Here is an 18,887-nt window from a genome sequence, read left to right on the forward strand (position 1 = left end):
ACAATGCTTTCAATTAAGCTTAACTTGTACTGAACCCAGAACTATGAAGTGGGTTCTAGGTCACAAGTTTCCGGTTGCGCTATACTTGACTCGTCAAAAACCATTTGTGACCATCATATCAATCAAGCACTAATAATCAAAAAAATTGCTGAGTTTAAGATATTAAATGCACAAGTGTATTTAATTACTTCAAAGAAGATTCGATCTGCTCTTTCTTCATACTAAATGCGTGCAGAATAACTTTTAAAGTGGCTTGTCCTTCAAAAATCATTTATTTGTTAGCATTAAGTCTAATCAACAGTAATAGGAAGAAATACAATGAAGCAGTCATTCAGCCACATACAGTACAATGCAATTCCTGTAAACCATTTGGCTGAGCCAAAAAAAGAGAAAATAACATACAATACAGTACGTACAAGAACATTCTTCACATTCACTTAACAGTTCGTTTGGCCAAAAACTAAGTGCCTTTGGTATACGGTGTACTTCACATTCAAAATCTAGTGGCTGTTCCCAGCTACCAAGTCATTATTCCACCAAGATCGATTAAAATCCAGACACCCATAATCAAAGGCACATGTTCTGTCTCAAATGTGTAAAGGCTGTGCAATAGCATATGATTGAGAGAAAGCTTTGAGAGCTCTGAGCAATTACAGTGCTGGGAGTGCTATAGTCTCATTGATACTGTATTTTCCCAAAACCATTGATTGTGTCCTTACTTGCTAAGATGCAGTCATCTAACTACATGGTCTGGAGTGGCACGGCTTGAGTTTGAGTCCAAATGGGTGGAGGAGATAAAAGGGTGGAACAGGGCTGATATTGGCTAAAGGATTGGGTTTAGCTGGTCTGTTGGGCAGCCATGGGACCCATTCCTCTGCTGGACCGATATGATCCCCCACGTCCTGAAACCCAAATACATCAGAAAATCAATGCTGAGTTAAATAGTCTAGTCGCATTCAATGATTTCAGTGCCAATTACAATGAGCACTTTCCCTGCTTTTGAGATGGTACAAGCTGTTCCTAAATCACCAAACAGCACAATAAAGAATGCACATTATCTACATTATATACTACAAGTATTAAAATGCAAACTGTAAATCCTACAAACTACAATATTCATCCGACAGCTCCAGAACTTATTATAGCCCTCAAATACTCTCACAAGTCTAGCTGTTCTTAACTTGACTTTGAGAATTTTTTTTAATAAAAATGATATAGCTAAAAGGCTCTGCAAATGTAATAAACCTAAACCATCTTTAGCAGTTAAGAGAAAATGTCAGTAGCAACAATTGTGCGCAGCAGGATTCTCAGAAATTTGCATGACCTATTTTCAGTTTATTTCTTTGTAAAAAAAAAACAGTTTTAGCTTTCCTAAAATTATGTGCAATCCACCAAACGGCTGCTAATGTTCAGGTCACGCAAGGACCATTTAAAGGGACAGTTCACCCTAAAATAAACATTTTGGATCATTTACTCACCCATATGCAATTCCAAACCCATATTTTTTTTCTTGTGTTGACAGTATATGCCAATATGCCAACAATAAGGGGATATTATGCCAGATGTTCTTTTCTTTCAGCTTTTTTCCATACAATGAAAGTGAATTGTGATCAGTGAGTCAAGTAGTCTATGCAACTTTTAGATTTATTATTTAAAGTACTCCTATATTTTCCTGTCATGGTCACCATTCACTTTCATTGTATAGAAAAAGGCAGTGTCAACATTGCGCTAAACATGTTCATATTACAAGGAATAAAGAAAATCATAGTTTTAGTATGACAGATTTTTTTGTGAGCATTTTTTTTTTAACTTAAAGCAGGAAAAGCAGTGCATCAGCTATGGATTGATTTGGAGCAATGTCTTTTATCGCTTCCCCAATCGGAGGCAATCTGAGAGCCATTTTGTTTGATCAACTCTTCACACCCAATTAAGACAAACTCTTAAGCTTGTTGAAAAGCAGGATATAATAAATGACGCAAGGGGCAGGAAAGCAAACAGCAGAGTTGCAGAAAATGGACCGATAAGCGGACCAATCACCTGCCTCCCCTTAGAAGACTAAAAGAAACAGTCAACCTCAAACACTTTAGCAGACAAAGGGTCACAGGACAGGTGAGAGGACTTCTCAGCATGGAGAGCAAAAAGGAAGCAGCGGCAGACAAGCAGGTAATGCAACACATCTTTATTGAAACATTCTCTCAAGGAGTGACATGAGCATACAAAGGGCAGGACAGCAGAAAAAAAAAATAATCTTCAAATGAAATGGGGTGAAAAAAAACAAACAAACAATTAATGCCTTCAGTACCCAATAAACAGGCAAGAACCAAGTGTGGAAAAGGGGACAGGCCAAAAAAAAATATTAAAAAAACACTCCTATGGATTGGACCGACAGTGGCAGTTAACTTTTTGCATTTTCTTTTATAAAAAAAATAAATTAATGAAAATCTTTCAAGTTTACAGGAATATCTATGTTTTAAACATGACCTGGCTGAAAAATCACAACACTGACAGTTTCAGCTCTCCACTGTGTCTCTGTAAAACACATCAGTATATTAAAACCATCAAAGTGGGCTTACTTGAATCAATAAGCCAAACAAATAACAAAACCACTGATAGGAGTAAAAATATGGGCTAGGGGAAACATTCTCAATAACTGAATGTTCAAAGTGGCCAAAAAGAAACAAAGTCTTCCCAAAGATTTTAGGATCGCATCGCTTGAGCATTACCTCGAGAGCAACCTCGAGGTCCCTGGGTAGCTCCTCGCTTGAAGCTTTGCTGATATCCGTCCTGTAAAGAAACCACACAGAACTTAAAAACATGACAGATTACAGAAACACATATTTAGGACTTCTCAAATCTCCACGGTATTCATTTTCTTGAAGTTACCCGTTGGTAGGTGTTGTTGGAGTAATCTCGCGGAGTGCTGAACTGAGTTTGCCCATATCCGGTGTTAGGAGTGTTGGGGAATGGAGCACGATATCCATCGTATCCACCTAAACACATAAGGAGAAATAAAAAGGTTTGATTGTATGATTTCGTACTGGAGTTCAGACTAGAATGTCTCGGGACAGATTAAAGAAGTCCTGTCTCACCTCTAAATCCATTTGATGGTCCACGGTAGCCGTTCAAAGCACCTCTAGGATTTCTGGGTCCAGCTCGTGGCATTGCTCTGTTGCTGTAAAAGGACTGACCTGGCCGCCCAAACCCTGTGCCCTGCCCCGAGGGCTGCTGAGGTGCAGACTGGTGTCCCCCTGCAGACGGAATACCTTGGTCTTGAGAATGGAAAGGGCCAACTATTAAGAAAAAAATTATTGCGTAAGATATATCATCACATATTACATAAGACATAATAAGAAATAATTTACACGTTACGCATACACAAAATGGCACAACTTTAGCAGCAAATCTCTTACCCGACTGCAGGGCTTCTTGAGGCATTTCCTGCTGCTCAGCTGGAAGGTTGGCCTGTGTGCTGTAGCCTTGACCGTAACCGCTCTGATATTGGCTAGAAATCTTCTGCGAGTCCATCTCACTGGTTGGAGGAACTGGAGCATTCAAATTGAACACCTAATAGAGGAGAGAACATGTAAGCATATCAAAACTAGCATGCTGCATTATTTATTTGGACTTTTATGCCATGTCAGCCTTTAAGACTATTAGATAAATAAATGTTCAAACAGGACATAATTTATCTACACAAATACGAAAAAAAAAAAATGTATTTAGGTGCACTTGACATTACTAAACACATTCTTTAGATTTTTTTTTTTTTTTTATAAAAATCATTGACCGTTAGTTATAGTCATGCAAGTAATGGCTCATCCACAAATGGTGGACAACAGGCTTGAACATGATAAACTCAAATGCTGATGTTCATAGAAGTATATATTTTTAAACAAAACAAGCCTGTCAGGGGCCATTCACACGGAATGTGGGTTTCACGAGAAACACGAGACGCACAGCACTTAAATTACAAAAAAAAAGGTCTAAAGATTCTTTTTTTTTAAAGGTTGAACTTGACTTGAGATGCGAAATGTCATCGCAATGGTCAAATATTTCTGTATAGCACTTGTTTACATGGAAAGACAATGGAAAAGCAGCACCATGTAATGCAGAAATGTGTTCTGTGTGAACGGCTCCTAAAGGCCAATTTATACTTCTGCGTCGAGTGTACGCCGTAGTGTACGTCGTAGGCTATGCACGTAGGCGACGCCGTCGTGAGCATTTATACTTCTGCGAATGTCTGTGTTGCTCTGCAGTTACACCGCCGAAACACTAGTCGGCGCGGGTGGGTTTTAATGTTCCACTGTGTTTACATTCCTCGCGGCTGTTTTGAGTTTAGGTTTCTACGAGCAATGGCGACTGAAGGAGTCATACAGATGGCTGTATTTCCGCACTTCTTCAAGCAATCTCTCGGTCACTTGGTCTATTTCCATGGCTCTTCACTGATCTTCGGAATTTAAAAATGGCGGGCGGGCGGTGCAGAGTGCAGAAGATCATTCCGGAAATGCGTAGGAGGAAACGCGATGCTATCCAGCCGACCAATCACAGATCTTGCGGTCCGCGACGCGTAGTTACATTTTTGAGGAGGTGTGCGTCAGGGTACGGCGAAGGGTACGACGTATGGTACACGTCAATGCGTATGCTACGCCGTACCTTCTACGCGCACCCGACGCAGAAGTATAAATTGGCCTTTACACAGCATGACAAACAGAACAGAAGCAGAATGGAGACAAACTTAGGGGGTGAATTTGGAGAGGGAGGGGTAGACAGGTTGAGGCCTACCGCTTGCATGGACTGGAATGGAGCTGCGTTAACGTTGATGCCGCTGTGAAGGGGTTTGGAGACAGGCTGAAACACCTGGGGCTGAGAGGAAGGGGTGGGGGGCTGCTCAGACGACAGAGGCATGGAAACCTAGGGTGTATATCCTACGTCACTCACATATCTATGCCATAGTGTACACACAGCATTCTGTGAAGACTGTGGTGTACGACGTTACCTGCAGGGGGTCAATGGAGTCTGTCTGTGGTCGGGGCTCAGAGTTATGAGGGGGCTGATAGAGAGGGGGTGTGGAGGAGTACGCCTCTTTTGGAGCCGAGACCATCGGAACCTGGAAACCAAAAGGGAAAAGGGTTTCAGGATCGCCTGAAAGCATGTTTGAAAGCATGTTTTTGGTCATTGAACTTACTTGCGTGTGTTCAGGCTGCACAGAAAGAGCATTGTGTTGGGGGAGTCTGGATTCTGTATCAGCAGAAAACATTGAAAGAGTAACATTTTAGGATATTAGTGGCATGAACTGGTTTTGGTAATTGAAAAAAAAAAAGAAGCTGAAATAAAATAACTATTGGCAACTACCTAAAACAAGTTGAAGTACTAAAATTACAAAAAATGAAAACATTATAAGTTTTATAGAAATTACAAAACTAATAAATAAAAAATATGACAAAGCCCATAAGCAATATAATTCAACATATTTTGTAACAATATTACTATGTATTGTTTATTATGATAAACAAAACAAATATTAATAAATGCAACAATAGTAATGAAATACCATAATTGCACTGGTGCAAAGAATCTTTGGACTTTGTCATAGCTCTCAAACCAAATATGGTGCCAGGCATTGACAAATCAACATGATTTGGTCATGAAACAAAAACCAATGGCATCAGATGATGTCAATGATGCTCAACCTGACATGATGCACCAAAAGTTGCCATATTCAAATAATAAGAAAAAAAAAACTCACATTTGTGTATAATAAGTGTAAACATTTTTGCTTTAAGAGCACACTATTACTTTAAAGTTTGTATACCAACCTGGTGGACAGACCATCTGAACAGGTTTCATGGGCTGCGCCGACACAATTGCAGGATCTAAAGGCGGTCCCTCAAACTCTAGCATGGAGTCCTGTCCACATTACACAAATTAGAAAAGGCCACTGCTACATTTGAAGAGATGAATAAAACATTCTGCAGTTTACCTGCATAAAGTTGAAGGTACCCTGCATTTGAGCCATGAGATCTTGTACCACCTGCTTTCGGACCACGGGATCTGTTGCAGGAGTAGGGAGGACGGCGTTCAGCGTGTGTGGTTCTGAGCTGACCAGAGCTGGGCTCATGGCTGCAGGGGGCTGCTGAGGTTGCTGAAGGGCACTGACCGCCTGAAAACCAATGATCACATGGTGTAAACAAGGAAATAAAACCCGCTAGGCCTTTTTTTGACAAATCAAGTCAGGGTTCCTACACATTTAAAAATTCCATACTTTTTCAGACTCAAATTTCCAAACCTCTCTGTAGATTTTCAGACCTTATTTAACATAAATGGTTAGTTCATACAGCATTATATTTGGTATATAGTACAGATACCTGTAAATATTTGTTCATTTTCCCACCCACTTTCCCAAGCTGCGTAGGAACCCTGTGAAGTGCATCGTACCTGAGAACTCGTGTTCCACTCTGCTCCTTGTTCTTTGTCACTGCTGCAGTAGGTGGTTTCTGGAACGAACTGTCTGTTTACAAACTATTAGGAAAAAAAGAGGTGAAGAGCATTAAGAATGCTATGGCTGAAGTAGTGCAGTCCAGGAAATGTTTCCACAAAATTAGAGTTTACTCCGAGCATGTACATAGAAAGTATAGTAAAATCAATTCACACCTCTGTTGATTCAACCTCAATAGTTTCTGTGTATTCTTGAGCGGATCCCTCTATGAAAAGACAAGAACATCAACATGAGTCGTCAGCTGTGCGGGGAAGCGTTTCTTTTCTCTGAAATTTGATGGTTTTTGTTTTTACCTGGCTCAGCGGGGCGGTCCTCGCTCTCTGATGACTCCGCTGCTGCCGCGGCGGCCCCCGTCTCCTCTTCACACACTCCATTCTGATGTGTTTGAGCACGATCAAAGTACCCACTTAGCAGCATCTTGTCCAAGGTTTCCTTAAGGGCTTTGTCTGTTAAAGTAACATAAAATTCAAGGGGTCATGGTTTAGCATTGTCCACAGTTAGTCTCTAATCATTTGGACTCAAAAAACATCTTTCTTCACTGAAGGTAATTTCAGCTTAGCTCACAAAAACTGTTTCAGCAACAATATCAGCAAATAAATACAGCAATGTCTCATAAGCTGAGTTTGCACAATCTGATACTGTCGTGATTCCCACCCTCTCTGTAGGAATATGCAAGCAGGCCCTGTCCATCATTGAAACCTCCAGCAGAGAGGCTTTGCGCACACCACTGGCTGCCTGCCCAGCTGCTGACGTGGGTCACAAGTCAGCATGAAGCACTGCTGACCCTTGTGGGCCCGAGACAGAGCAAAGCTTTCAAAAGTCATTGCAATTGCCACCATTCACAGGGAGGCCAAGCGAGGGATGGCCGCACTGGTATTCAAGACTCACTGGAGAGCAAATATTAGTTTGATTATACAGTTGACATTGATCAAGACCATTTTGACGATTACAAACGCAATTTTGAAACAAACAAATAAACAAAAATGACAATGACACAAGCAGTGAAAACAAAAACAAGTTACTCTTACGAAATGGCTCAAACTCACTCTTGTGTTAGCGGTTTGAATTAGATTCACTCATCCTGTAAACGGTTCTAGTATGGATTGTTAAAGTGACGCAAGTCTCACAATCCTAAAATATACACCACCCTTTACTAACTGGTTGTTCACATGACAAAGTGTTATTAAAAGTGTTAGTGAAGATAAACATTCACAATAGAGCTTTGTTATACATGACTATTACTGTCATAGGAATAGTATTATAACATTATAATTATTATTAGTCGAAGTAGTAGTAGTAGTAGTATTATAGTATAGTAGTATATAGGAATGAAACGGATTGCAGTTGATCCGTACGGACCAGGCCCCACGGTTCGGAACGCATGTGATTCGAGGATGAACTGCTAAGTTTAACCATCATAGAGTGTAAGTTTGTCATTTGGTCAACTTGCGCACAGCCGAACACACACACACACACACACTGAGAGAGAAAGGCACGTTTCAGACAGTGCCCGAACACCAAATTGATTCCTCTTTCGCGTTTACCTGCCCTTCAACGGACACATACACACAAAATGTCAAACTACCCGTCTCGGCAAGTATTCCCTTCGGTTATGTCATAAGTGAACAGTTGAGAAAGAAACCGGATGTTTGTCATTTTATTCGGTCCGTGCATTCGGTCTTAAGACAGTCACAGCAGCCTAATATTCCTGCTGTTGTGTCTCATTAATGTTAATAAAACAACAAAATACAGCGTTAATAAAGATGAACCAATATTTAATTTCTACAGTGAACAAATATAAATAAATATATACAGTACTGTGCAAAAGTCTTAGGCATGTTAATATGGTTTTAAGTCAGTTATTTATATATTTTGCTGTAGTGTGTCAGTAGGAAATATCATTTACATTTCCAAACATTCTTTTTGCCATTAATTGTAATAATCCAGTGAGATTTGTGAATGCACAAGGAGTCTGACAACAGCCGGTATAATCTGATCTCCCCATCATCGAGTCCGTCTGTGATTACATGAAGAAACAGAAAAAACTGAGACAGACTTAATCCAGAAGAACTGCGGGAACGTCTCCAAGATGCTTGAAGAAACCTTCAACTAATAATAATAACTAATAATCTCCTAATGCATGTTATTTCAGGTCTACTTTCTGAGTATGAATTATCAAATGCATTAAAAGAAAACAATATACAAGCACTGTAAAAGGTTTTTACTGACTGGCTTTTCTCCTGTATGATTTCACACGAGTCTCATCAGATCTTACTGTACATTTATGAGCTTTCAGAACTTCTGATTGAGGCTGTGTGTGACCTAACTGAACTCCTTTCCACAAATTGAACATAGAAATAAAAACAGTATAAATAACAAAAATAAATAACAGTTTTCTCTTAGTCTTAAGTGCAAACAATAAGTGCAACCATAATAAAAGTACTGTAGTGCACAGACTCTTTATCGTTGTTGTGAAATTGCCGTTTTATTTAGCACCGGCAGTTATAGGGTTAATGTGGCGAGTTCAAGGCCAGGTAGAGAGAAATGAGTGAGTGCGTTTGTCCCTACAGTTGTTCTTGCGTTCCGATTAAAAGTTCAGAAACGGAGGCTCCCTTGTCTGTTGTCCTTGAGATGTTACAGTACTCTCTCAATATTCGAAGTGCAAACAGAGACCATAGCCACAACTAAACAGTCCAGAGACGGGTATTGGGAGACAGACTATTGTATTTATGCAGCCTTGTATTTATGCATCAGGGAGCTTGTGTTTTACTTTTACTTTCAAATTCACGATTGCGTGTACTCCGTGTATAGGGAGCGGACAGGAAATCTCATCACATTTTAATCTTGCGAGATCTTGTGCCACACCCCTAATATTTATATTTATATATATATATATATATATATATGAAGAGTTCAGATGCAAAAGCCTCTAAATGCCATCTGAAATTTTCTTCTAGAATTATCATTTTTTTCAAGCTCGTATATTTAAGTTCAGTAATTTCACTTAAATGGCAATGAAGATTACCTATTAATTGTCATTTAAGTGAAATTACTGAACTTAAATATACGAGCTTGATAAAAATTATCATTCTAGAAGAAAATTTCAGATGGCACTTAGAGGCTTTTGCATCTGAACTCTTCATATATACCCCCAGAATGATACTCATGTGGCAAACACTGTCAGAAAACGTTACTTACATGTGGTTCCAGCCACAGCTTTATCCCTTCCGTCCAAAAGCTCCCACAAATGCACGGCTGCTTCCTCAAACTGCTCGGCCAACCTGGAATCAGAAGTCATTTATGATAAAGATATCCCAACATGCCGAATTATCTAACACAAATGAACTGTCCTCACCTTACGCTAGAGTCCCGCTCAGGCCCAATCAGCTTGTAGAACTCGTCCAGGCCCGTGAGTTCTGACTCTGTTAGCAAGGGGGCTTCCCCACTAGACTGAGTCAGGTCCTGCCTCACACTCTCCTCCCCCAGCTGCTCCAGCAGGTACTGCACCTCCAGCACTGCCTTCAGTCTCTTGCGCTCTGCCTCCTCCCTCTTCAACTGCTCCCGTCGTGTCGCCTTTTTCACAGTTTTCTGCATCTGCAAAAGAACAAGCAACAAATTTTAATATCAACTTGTCGAAACAAACTGGAACTCTGCGCTGAGGTCAAGACGAGATTGATTTTGTTGTGTCCCGCAGCATTTTTTGCATCAAAGGTTTTAGCCTAGATGGTGGGAATGAGATTGAATGTAAATGCTGAGATGACACTGAGGCAAACTTTAATCAAAAACCCACTTACCTCCACATTTAATGCCAGGAAGTTCTTCTGCAACTCACGGGCAAAGTCCAAGTTGTGAGCCACCTCCGGAGCTTTAGATAAAGCCTCCTACACATATAAAACAAAGTAGCACATGCATTTAATATATAAAACAATACCTGCTGATATATTGGAGCACAAAAAACAAGCGTTGAATATAGGCCACATACCAGCTGATCCTGGTTGAGGCGTTCTCCTTTGTTCTTCCTTGTCTGGTAATCATCCAGCTTGCTCTTAACAGAGAGTTTGCTCATATTAATGGTGAGGAGTGGAATGCACATTGCAAATGCAGATTAAAATGCAAATTCCATCAAACCGATCAGATACGACTATCTTTTTTTTGTAAAGTTGTCATCATATTTTATACCATTAAATTAATACCACAGAGCAGTCTGTTTTCACACTATATTATTGGTTGAGGTTCATTGTAAATTAAGATTCATCAGTCATGTACAATTTTTATTTGCATTCATTACACTTTACTAGACTAACATTTCAGAAACCCAATGCCGTCTTAAAAATCTAAAACAAATGAATTATTGTCAGTAATGCAGTTAAAGATATGTGACATGTAAGACACTACATCAGTTTTTAAGAAAGAATTGAGGCAGATTTCAAGTAAAACAGGATAACAGGAGAAAAAAAAAGGTATAGGAGAGGACTGGATCTTTCCCATTGCAAACTGATTTGATTATATGGCTATTCCATACTACAAATGAAGCCAATGATGCAAAAACATGAACTGCATTTATGTTAATCTGCATTAGATAACTAGCAAGATTTCAGTGCAATTTTTGCTGAAATATTACAAAGACAAAAAATGTCTTTGGAATTACATGCTCTGATAAATAGCGCACAATAACATGAGGATTGTGTATGAAGTAAATAAATAGGATCCAGTTTAATATCATCTTAAAATTAAGTTACCTTTTTCTTTTCCATGTTGCGAACCTTCTTGTCAATTACACCAAGAACTTGCTTGAGGGCATCAGATGGCGCAGAGCCCAAATCCGGACTGGAGGAGTGAACAGCATTGTCGCCAGTGGTCACTGATGGCATCTGTAAAGAGAAAGCCAATGATGCTTTGTTGTTATATTTTTCAGATGTCAAAGAATTAACTACATAAAAAAGTATGCATGAAAATTAAACATTTTATCTGAAGATATTCAATGATATATTTATACAGGTCAAAAAGAAACAAGTTTCAGCTAATTAAAAACTCAAAATTTAAGCCTGCATTTTTGGTCAAGAGAGCAAACAAAGGTCTATCGGGTATCCCAACCGAAGACACTGAAACCCCCACTAGTCTGGGATGAACCCCTAATTTTCCAAATCCATCAATTATTATATAAACAAACTGCCAATCATCCACAACAATGCAGAAGGAGATTATTATTCTTGGAACAACTATAGTATAATTCAGCGTGATCCTAAAACACTTTAAAGTCTAACGTTAGCAGACTCAAATCTTTCTTCTTGGCCGGATTGTCCGACTGTTGGCCAAAGCACACCCCTTCAGCTCTATTAGCTAGACGTATTAACACACAACAGAATGAATGAGCAATCAGACGTCATATAACACATCAATGTAAACATATGAACACAAAACTGCAGTTAAAGGATCAAACTTTAATCGCGTGCTATTACATTCTCTGACTTAGCGGATTGTGAGCGTTAGCCGCTAGCTTGAGCTGGTCATCGCTTTCGTGGATGCAGAACATTGACTACTCTTATAACCGTGGCGTCTTACCTTTACTTTCAATGTTTTGAAAGATTTACTTGTATAATACAGTTGAATTTCAGTGTTTTAGATGTTATTTTCTACAAGTATAACAGACGCTCCCCGGCAACTCCAGCAGCTCCGCGAGTTTCGTCTTAACAATGCAGAAGCGCTTAAGGACCCTTATTAGGTGTCTGTGTCTGTTGCCTGAACTCATATCTAAAAGAAGGGATCATTTATAAACAACCCCCTTATTTATAAACAAGGTAATTATTTTGTTAAAATATTTAATAGATATTGTGTCAGATATTTATCACCACTCTGTATACTGGGCTTGTCCGTCCAAAAATATATTGATGCCTTATATATTCATATATATATGGCGTATATATACATATCATGTTCACACACACACACATATATATATATATATATATGAAGAGTTCAGATGCAAAAGCCTCTAAATGCCATCTGAAATTTTCTTATAGAATGATCATTTTTATCAAGCTCGTATATTTAAATTCTATATTTTCACTTAAATGGCAATGAAGATTACCTATTAATTGTCATTGAAGTGAATTTACTGAACTTAAATATACAAGCTTGATAAAAATGATAATTCTATAAGAAAATTTCAGATGGCATTTAGAGGCTTTTGCATCTGAACTCTTCATATATATATATATATATATATATATATATATATATATATATATATATATATATATATATATATATATATATCATGTTCATATATAAATATATATATATATATATATATATATATATATATATATATATATATATATATATATATATATATATATATATATGAACATGATTGAAACAAATATATAAGTAAAATAAAAACAGAACCAAGTGCTTCCAAACTTGTGGAAGAAAATACTGACTTATTTTAAATCTGTCTGTCTGTCTATCTATCTATCCATCTATCTTTCAAAGTCACCTTCATTTAGGCTATATAACTCCTTATTACAGAGCAGCTTTACAGTGATAAATAGGGAAGATAATGACCAATGATGCAAAAAAGAATCCAATTCTGCTGTTAAACATATCTAAAAAAAACAAACAAAAAACAATAGCATTACCATTATTCAGCTCAATTCAACTCCGTTCAGTGTTGATTCAGTTCAGTTCAGTAACAGTAAAGTTAATCAATAAGCCTATGAGTTCAATTCAGCTATAAAGCCGCTCTGCAGAACAGTGATGTCATCATCCAGCTCTCAGCCTGTAGTATAAGGTTCTTCCACTAGAGGCCAGACTTGAGCTGTAAAGTGGCACTGCAGAGCTCCTCTGGTGAACATTTCTCATTGATGGCTACACTAGTGACAACAAATTACCAATTTGGAGTGTAAGTAAAACAGGGTGCACTCTCTCACTTTCCACCAAAGCAATCTCCTTCACATAGACACTAATAATAAATATATATTATCATCATTTTAGTGTCTAAGGATAACATAAAACATATATTATTATGATATCAGTGTTCAGAGATGATAGTTCAGTGGCTTGAAATATTAGAAATCTTCTATGAAAATCATGTCTTGCTTTATTTTCAGGGATACTCTCTTTCCTATATTCGGTATGTCTGATGGCCACAAGCTTAAGTTGCCCCACCATTTAGTGTGCTATAGTCTCACCGCAAAGTGGAGTGGTAAGAGACCCCTTTCGTCTGAGGGGTAAGGAATTTATCCGCACTGACGGGAAAGGAGACTTTTTTTTTGAGCATGTCGAAAAATGACAACTGAGAGTGATTTAGCCACCCACAAACACGCAAGGCTGCACACATGCATGTGTCTTGCATGCATGTCCTCCTGAACTGAAGCTTTTATGTGGATGTCTGTTTTTTTTAGAATAATTATCTTTGTTTTATCAGTCAAAAGCTCAGACCAGCTTCAATAATCACTCAGCTATATCAGGCCACATTTTTATACAGAGTTTGGCACCATAAAGATCAATGGTGTTTTAGCAAAGAGCTGGTGAGCTTCTTTCTGTGGACCACAGGTCATTTAACAGCTCTGTCTGTGTCTGCATCTGTTCCATACAAGCGGTTGTACTGATGTGCACAGAGTTCTCTAGTAGTGATATCACTCACAGATATTATTTTTGGTGAATCATATGAACTGACACGGAGAAAACTATACTGTCCTACCAATGTGAAATGTTTATAATGCTAGATAAATCACTCTCCAATTGAGCTCAAAGCTCAAAGATGATCCCATCAGGGGATTTGAATCGCTCTGTGTCTCTTCCATGATTCAGTAATTTATGTTTTTGTTATTCTTCAATATGGTCTGGTTTTGGCTCACTATTTTTTACGGTCTCATCTCTGAAGAAGACTGCTTGAGATATAAAGAGCTGTGTGTGGGATCTACTGTCATTATTGACATCAACATGTTATTTATGGTACCGTACACATAAAATTAGTAGATAAACTCGATTGCAATTTTGGCACTATGCAGCAAGGCATGCATTTTTAGTGTTAGGAATTTAGTGAGTGGTGAAGAAAACTGTCTCTGGGGCCTTATGTAAACATTAATGTAGGCCCAGACAACAAACCAAAATGTATATATAATAAACTATATTTTATATTTATAAATGGGTCAACTCATTTTAGATATTTCGTAGGAGATAAGATTGTTAGACAATGGTACTTTTTTTTCCATTTTTTTTTTTTTTTTTTTGCCATATTGTAACAAGTGAAGGTTGCAATTGAAGCCCTAGCCAATAAGATAGATATAGTATAAAAAATTATTTTATTTAATAACTTTTATTCAGCAAGGAGTCATTAAATTGATCAAATGTGGCAGTAAAGATTTTTACATTGTTACAAAAATATTTTTCAAACAAATGCTGTTCTTTTGTACATTCTATTAATCAGTCACCTGAAAAAAATGTATCACGGTTTCCTCAAAAATGTTAAGCATCACAGCTGTTTTCAACTTTCATAATAACATAATATGAAATTATTCTTGAGCGCCAAATCAGCATATAAGAATGATTTCTGAAGGATCATGTGAAGAGTAATGACTGCTGAAAATCACCGAAATAAATTACATTTTAAAATGAATGAAAATTTAATTAATTAATTCAATATACGTTTATGTTGTATTTTTGTATAATGCATGCATATAATTGTATTTAAATTTTTTTTAAATAATTTGTTTGAGATCAAAGAATAATCGGAGGACCATTGTGATAACAGAGTGGCACTCTGGCCCATAGACATAAGGATAAACTTCATAATTTTTCTTTCACTCACTTCTTTATCTAATTTTCACTAATGCTAGCCGATGGGAGAGATCTGCAGACTGGAATACTGAAGAGGAGGATAATTGCATCCATGGCTGCTATCGCCGCCATGTTATTTCATTTGCGTGTGAGGTCCCAGAGAGTATTTAAATCTGTCTTAGTCAGGAGTGGGAGAGATGGCAGCAAAAGACACAAACAAATGGTAAGCGTTTGGATTGTGAAAGGATCCCAACCACATGAAAGAGCATGATTACTGGTCTCTCTGCACAGTTGATGAGCCCAAAAAAAAGTAAAGTGAAAGCTGGGATGAAAAAAGCGAAGAGAAATGCAAAGTCGTTGAAGCCACTCCTAGCAAGCGTCTTGCAAGCGAGACTTGATGATGGCCCACAAATCTCCAGGCAGCGTGACATATGGAGCTACAAACAGGCTGACTCTGAGCCTGAGCCAGGAGCAGCGTCCCAGACAGAGGGTTATGATGGTAATCAGCACTGTGTCCAAAAATGTTTGCTTCATGCTTCACATGGGAGACAAGAGACAGACATTGACAGAGACACCATAGCGAGTTCAAAAATTGCGAGTTTATTCATAGAATCATAAACCTATTCTCTGTTTTGATTGCACTGAAGATTGTCAGTGTTGCCAACAGGCCTACAATTGTGTCCACCTGTGATGATACTGTATTTCAGCGTGTCCTTGAAAACACTGGCCTCAAATCTGAACACAAAACAAATGTGCAAGCCAAACACGGATTTGCTTGAATACAATAATCACTGGAGTTCATCAAACTAATATGCAGCCATGTGAGAGCTGTTTTTATCTTAGCAACCTGAATGTAAACAGAGAAGAAACCTTTAATAAACTGTATGAGAACGTCTGGTTTCAATGCCTGTTCCATTCACCCGGTATCCCCTTAATCATATCAAAGACAGACTTCTTGTAGTACCAGTCCCATTGCAGTATCCATTTATTGGTGAGCAGTTGTTCACTGCATGAAGATACTCAGATGTGAAGTTGCACACCTAGAGAGCATGGGAAGTGTAATCTGAAACAGAAGATGGCGCTAATCTCTCAAAAGACATTTACTTTGGAAGAATGTAAACAGATAAGCAACAGGGTAAAATGACTATGATCTTGGAGAGTAAATAAATGTATAAGAAAAATGCATACATACTGTATGACTTGAAAAGTCATGGTACAGTGTACATTTAACATTACATCAGTGGTTCTCAATCATTGAACCAAGTCCAAATAGGGGCTCTCAGCAAACATCCAAAGTCTACAAGCTTTAAAACCAGCTGGAACACCTTAAAATTAAGACATTTCTTAAAATAATTCACCCATAAACTTCTGGAATTTTACTATTTAATTATTTAAATTTGAATCATAATTATTAGTTATTTTAATCTATGGACAATTAAAACAAATTAAAACTAATTCAAGATAAAGGGGGCTTTGAATAATGTTGTGGACAGTCAGGCCTTGTCGTAGTCAAAAAGGTTGAGAATCACTGCATTACATTTATGCATTTACTAATACAAATGCATCTGGTATACTGTAACGATCACCAGCTGGAGTGCCCTTGAGAGCCACCAGAGGGCACTCCACATAAGACTCTCCTATTCACTCACAAACTACAATTCCCATAACTCACTGCCTGGACTCATCATCACTTATCACTGATCACATTCACCTGTACCTCATTCACTGATTGTATTCACCTGTCTCATCCTGTTAGTCTGTCTATTTATACCATGTTCATTCATTCACTCACTGCGAAGTCTTGTTGTACTGTTAGTCTGCATTTCCGAGCATTTTCCCTGGTTTCTTGTCTGGTTTTTGAATATCTCGCCCTGGTCCCTGGATTACTCTCTTGCCTCTGGTCCCTGCCTGTTTTGTTAGTTTGTTTCTTTATTTGTTTGTTTGGACTGCCTACCTGTGTTTTGACCTTTTGCCTGTACTTTGGATTACGCCTTTGGATTACCCCTTCAATAAAAGCTGCACTTGGATCTTAACCTTCGTGTCTCGGAGCAGTTCATGACAGAAGACTTCGCCACACCCAGATCCAGCAGCTATGACCTCCAGCAATCCAGCAGTACGGATCTCTCCTGATCTTCCCAGCATGAGCCGGGAGTTCGCTGGACAGATCGCGGCCTTGGCCCTGGATAGCCTCGATCTGTTCCAGTACACCTGGGGGTTTGTTCCTCTCGCTGCCTCTTGCTCTCTAGGTGACGAGGCAATTAAGTTGTGCTACCGGCTGGGGGCTAAGGAGGTCGACCCAAGGGAGCTCCCTGATCTCTCTGGTCTGGATTGGAGAGAGGCACTCTCCAGATGTCTGGAGAGCTTCCTTCCGTGGCACGCCATGTCACCGTCTGCACTTCACGCCAGTCCAGCCGAGCCCGCACTTCACGCCAGTCCAGCCGAGCCCGCACTTCACGCCAGTCCAGCCGAGCCCGCACTTCACGCAAGATCTGCCGAAGCCAAGGCAGTATGCGTCATGCCCGCCGCCCCTGAGACTGAGAGCGTCATGCCCGCCGCGCCTGTGACAGCAGGCGACATGCCCGCCAAGCTAGAGCCTTCACCGCTGGTCTCGTCCAGCACAGAGCCCTCTTCACCACTGGTCCCGTCCAGCACAGAGCCTTCTTCACTGCTGGTCCCGTCCAGCACAGAGCCCTCTTCATCGCTGGTTCCGTCCAGCTCAGAGCCCTCTTCGCCGCTGGTCCTGCCCAGCTCAGAGCCCTCTTCGCCGCTGGTTCCGTCCAGTTCAGAGCCTTCATCGCTGGTCCTGTCCAGTTCAAAGCCCTCTTCATCGCTGGTCCTAACCAGTTCAGAGTCCTCTTCGCCGCTGGTCCTACCCAGCTCAAAGCCCTCGCTGCTGGTCCCGTCAAGCTCAGAGCGTGCTGATCCTGAGCCAGAGACTGTTCACGTCACTTATGCCGAGCCAGAGACTGTTCTCGTCACTTCTGCCGAGCCAGAGCCAGAGCTTCACGTCAGTCCTGCCGAGCCAGAGCCAGAGCTTCACGTCAGTCCTGCCGAGCCAGAGCCAGAGCTTCACGTCAGTCCTGCCGAGCCAGAGCCAGAGCTTCACGTCAGTCCTGCCGAGCCAGAGCCAGAGCTTCACGTCAGTCCTGCCGAGCCAGAGCCAGAGCTTCACGTCAGTCCTGCCGAGCCAGAGCTTCACGTCAGTCCTGCCGAGCCAGAGCTTCACGTCAGTCCTGCCGAGCCAGAGCCAGAGCTTCACGTCAGTCCTGCCGAGCCAGAGCCAGAGCTTCACGTCAGTCCTGCCGAGCCAGAGCCAGAGCTTCACGTCAGTCCTGCCGAGCCAGAGCCAGAGCTTCACGTCAGTCCTGCCGAGTCAGAGCTTCACGTCACGTCCGCCCATCCAGAGTCTCGTCCAGCCGAGACTGAATCTGTTCCTGAGCCTGAATCTGATCCTGAGCCTGAGCCTGAGCCTGAATCTGATCCTGAGCCTGAATCGGTTCCTCTTCCTCTTCCTACGCCTGTGTCTTCGGACAAGATGGCCGACTCCACGCCTGTGTCTTCGGACAAGATGGCCGACTCCACGCCTGTGTCTTCGGACAAGATGGCC

The 18,887-nt window shown here is 40.1% G+C and overlaps 1 protein-coding gene across 3 annotated transcripts; it reads right to left on the reverse strand.

Annotated features, from left to right (window-relative positions):
• Positions 1 to 253: 253 nt before the first annotated feature.
• caprin1a (cell cycle associated protein 1a) lies at positions 254 to 12,200 on the reverse strand. Of its 3 annotated transcripts, none has more exons than XM_082160714.1 (19): positions 12,059 to 12,200; positions 11,236 to 11,367; positions 10,479 to 10,541; positions 10,291 to 10,377; positions 9,852 to 10,090; positions 9,695 to 9,777; positions 6,790 to 6,942; positions 6,652 to 6,701; positions 6,436 to 6,519; positions 5,981 to 6,160; positions 5,817 to 5,907; positions 5,186 to 5,238; positions 4,997 to 5,107; positions 4,783 to 4,863; positions 3,411 to 3,564; positions 3,090 to 3,290; positions 2,884 to 2,990; positions 2,724 to 2,784; positions 254 to 902 (listed from the first exon to the last, which is right to left on the reverse strand). In XM_082160714.1, exons 2-19 carry the CDS (start codon positions 11,365 to 11,367, stop codon positions 838 to 840), a joined length of 1,995 nt encoding a protein of 664 aa, XP_082016840.1. In that variant the 5' UTR covers positions 12,059 to 12,200; the 3' UTR covers positions 254 to 837. The 3 variants fall into 3 exon arrangements, with proteins under 3 accessions (XP_082016840.1, XP_082016839.1, XP_082016838.1); XM_082160713.1 differs by having other exon boundaries at positions 3,090 to 3,248; positions 4,783 to 4,911; XM_082160712.1 differs by having other exon boundaries at positions 4,783 to 4,911.
• Positions 12,201 to 18,887: the final 6,687 nt, after the last annotated feature.

This window comes from Leuciscus leuciscus (assembly GCF_965113295.1).
Source record: "Leuciscus leuciscus genome assembly, chromosome: 2".
In the NCBI taxonomy this organism is placed as follows: Eukaryota; Metazoa; Chordata; class Actinopteri; order Cypriniformes; family Leuciscidae; genus Leuciscus; species Leuciscus leuciscus.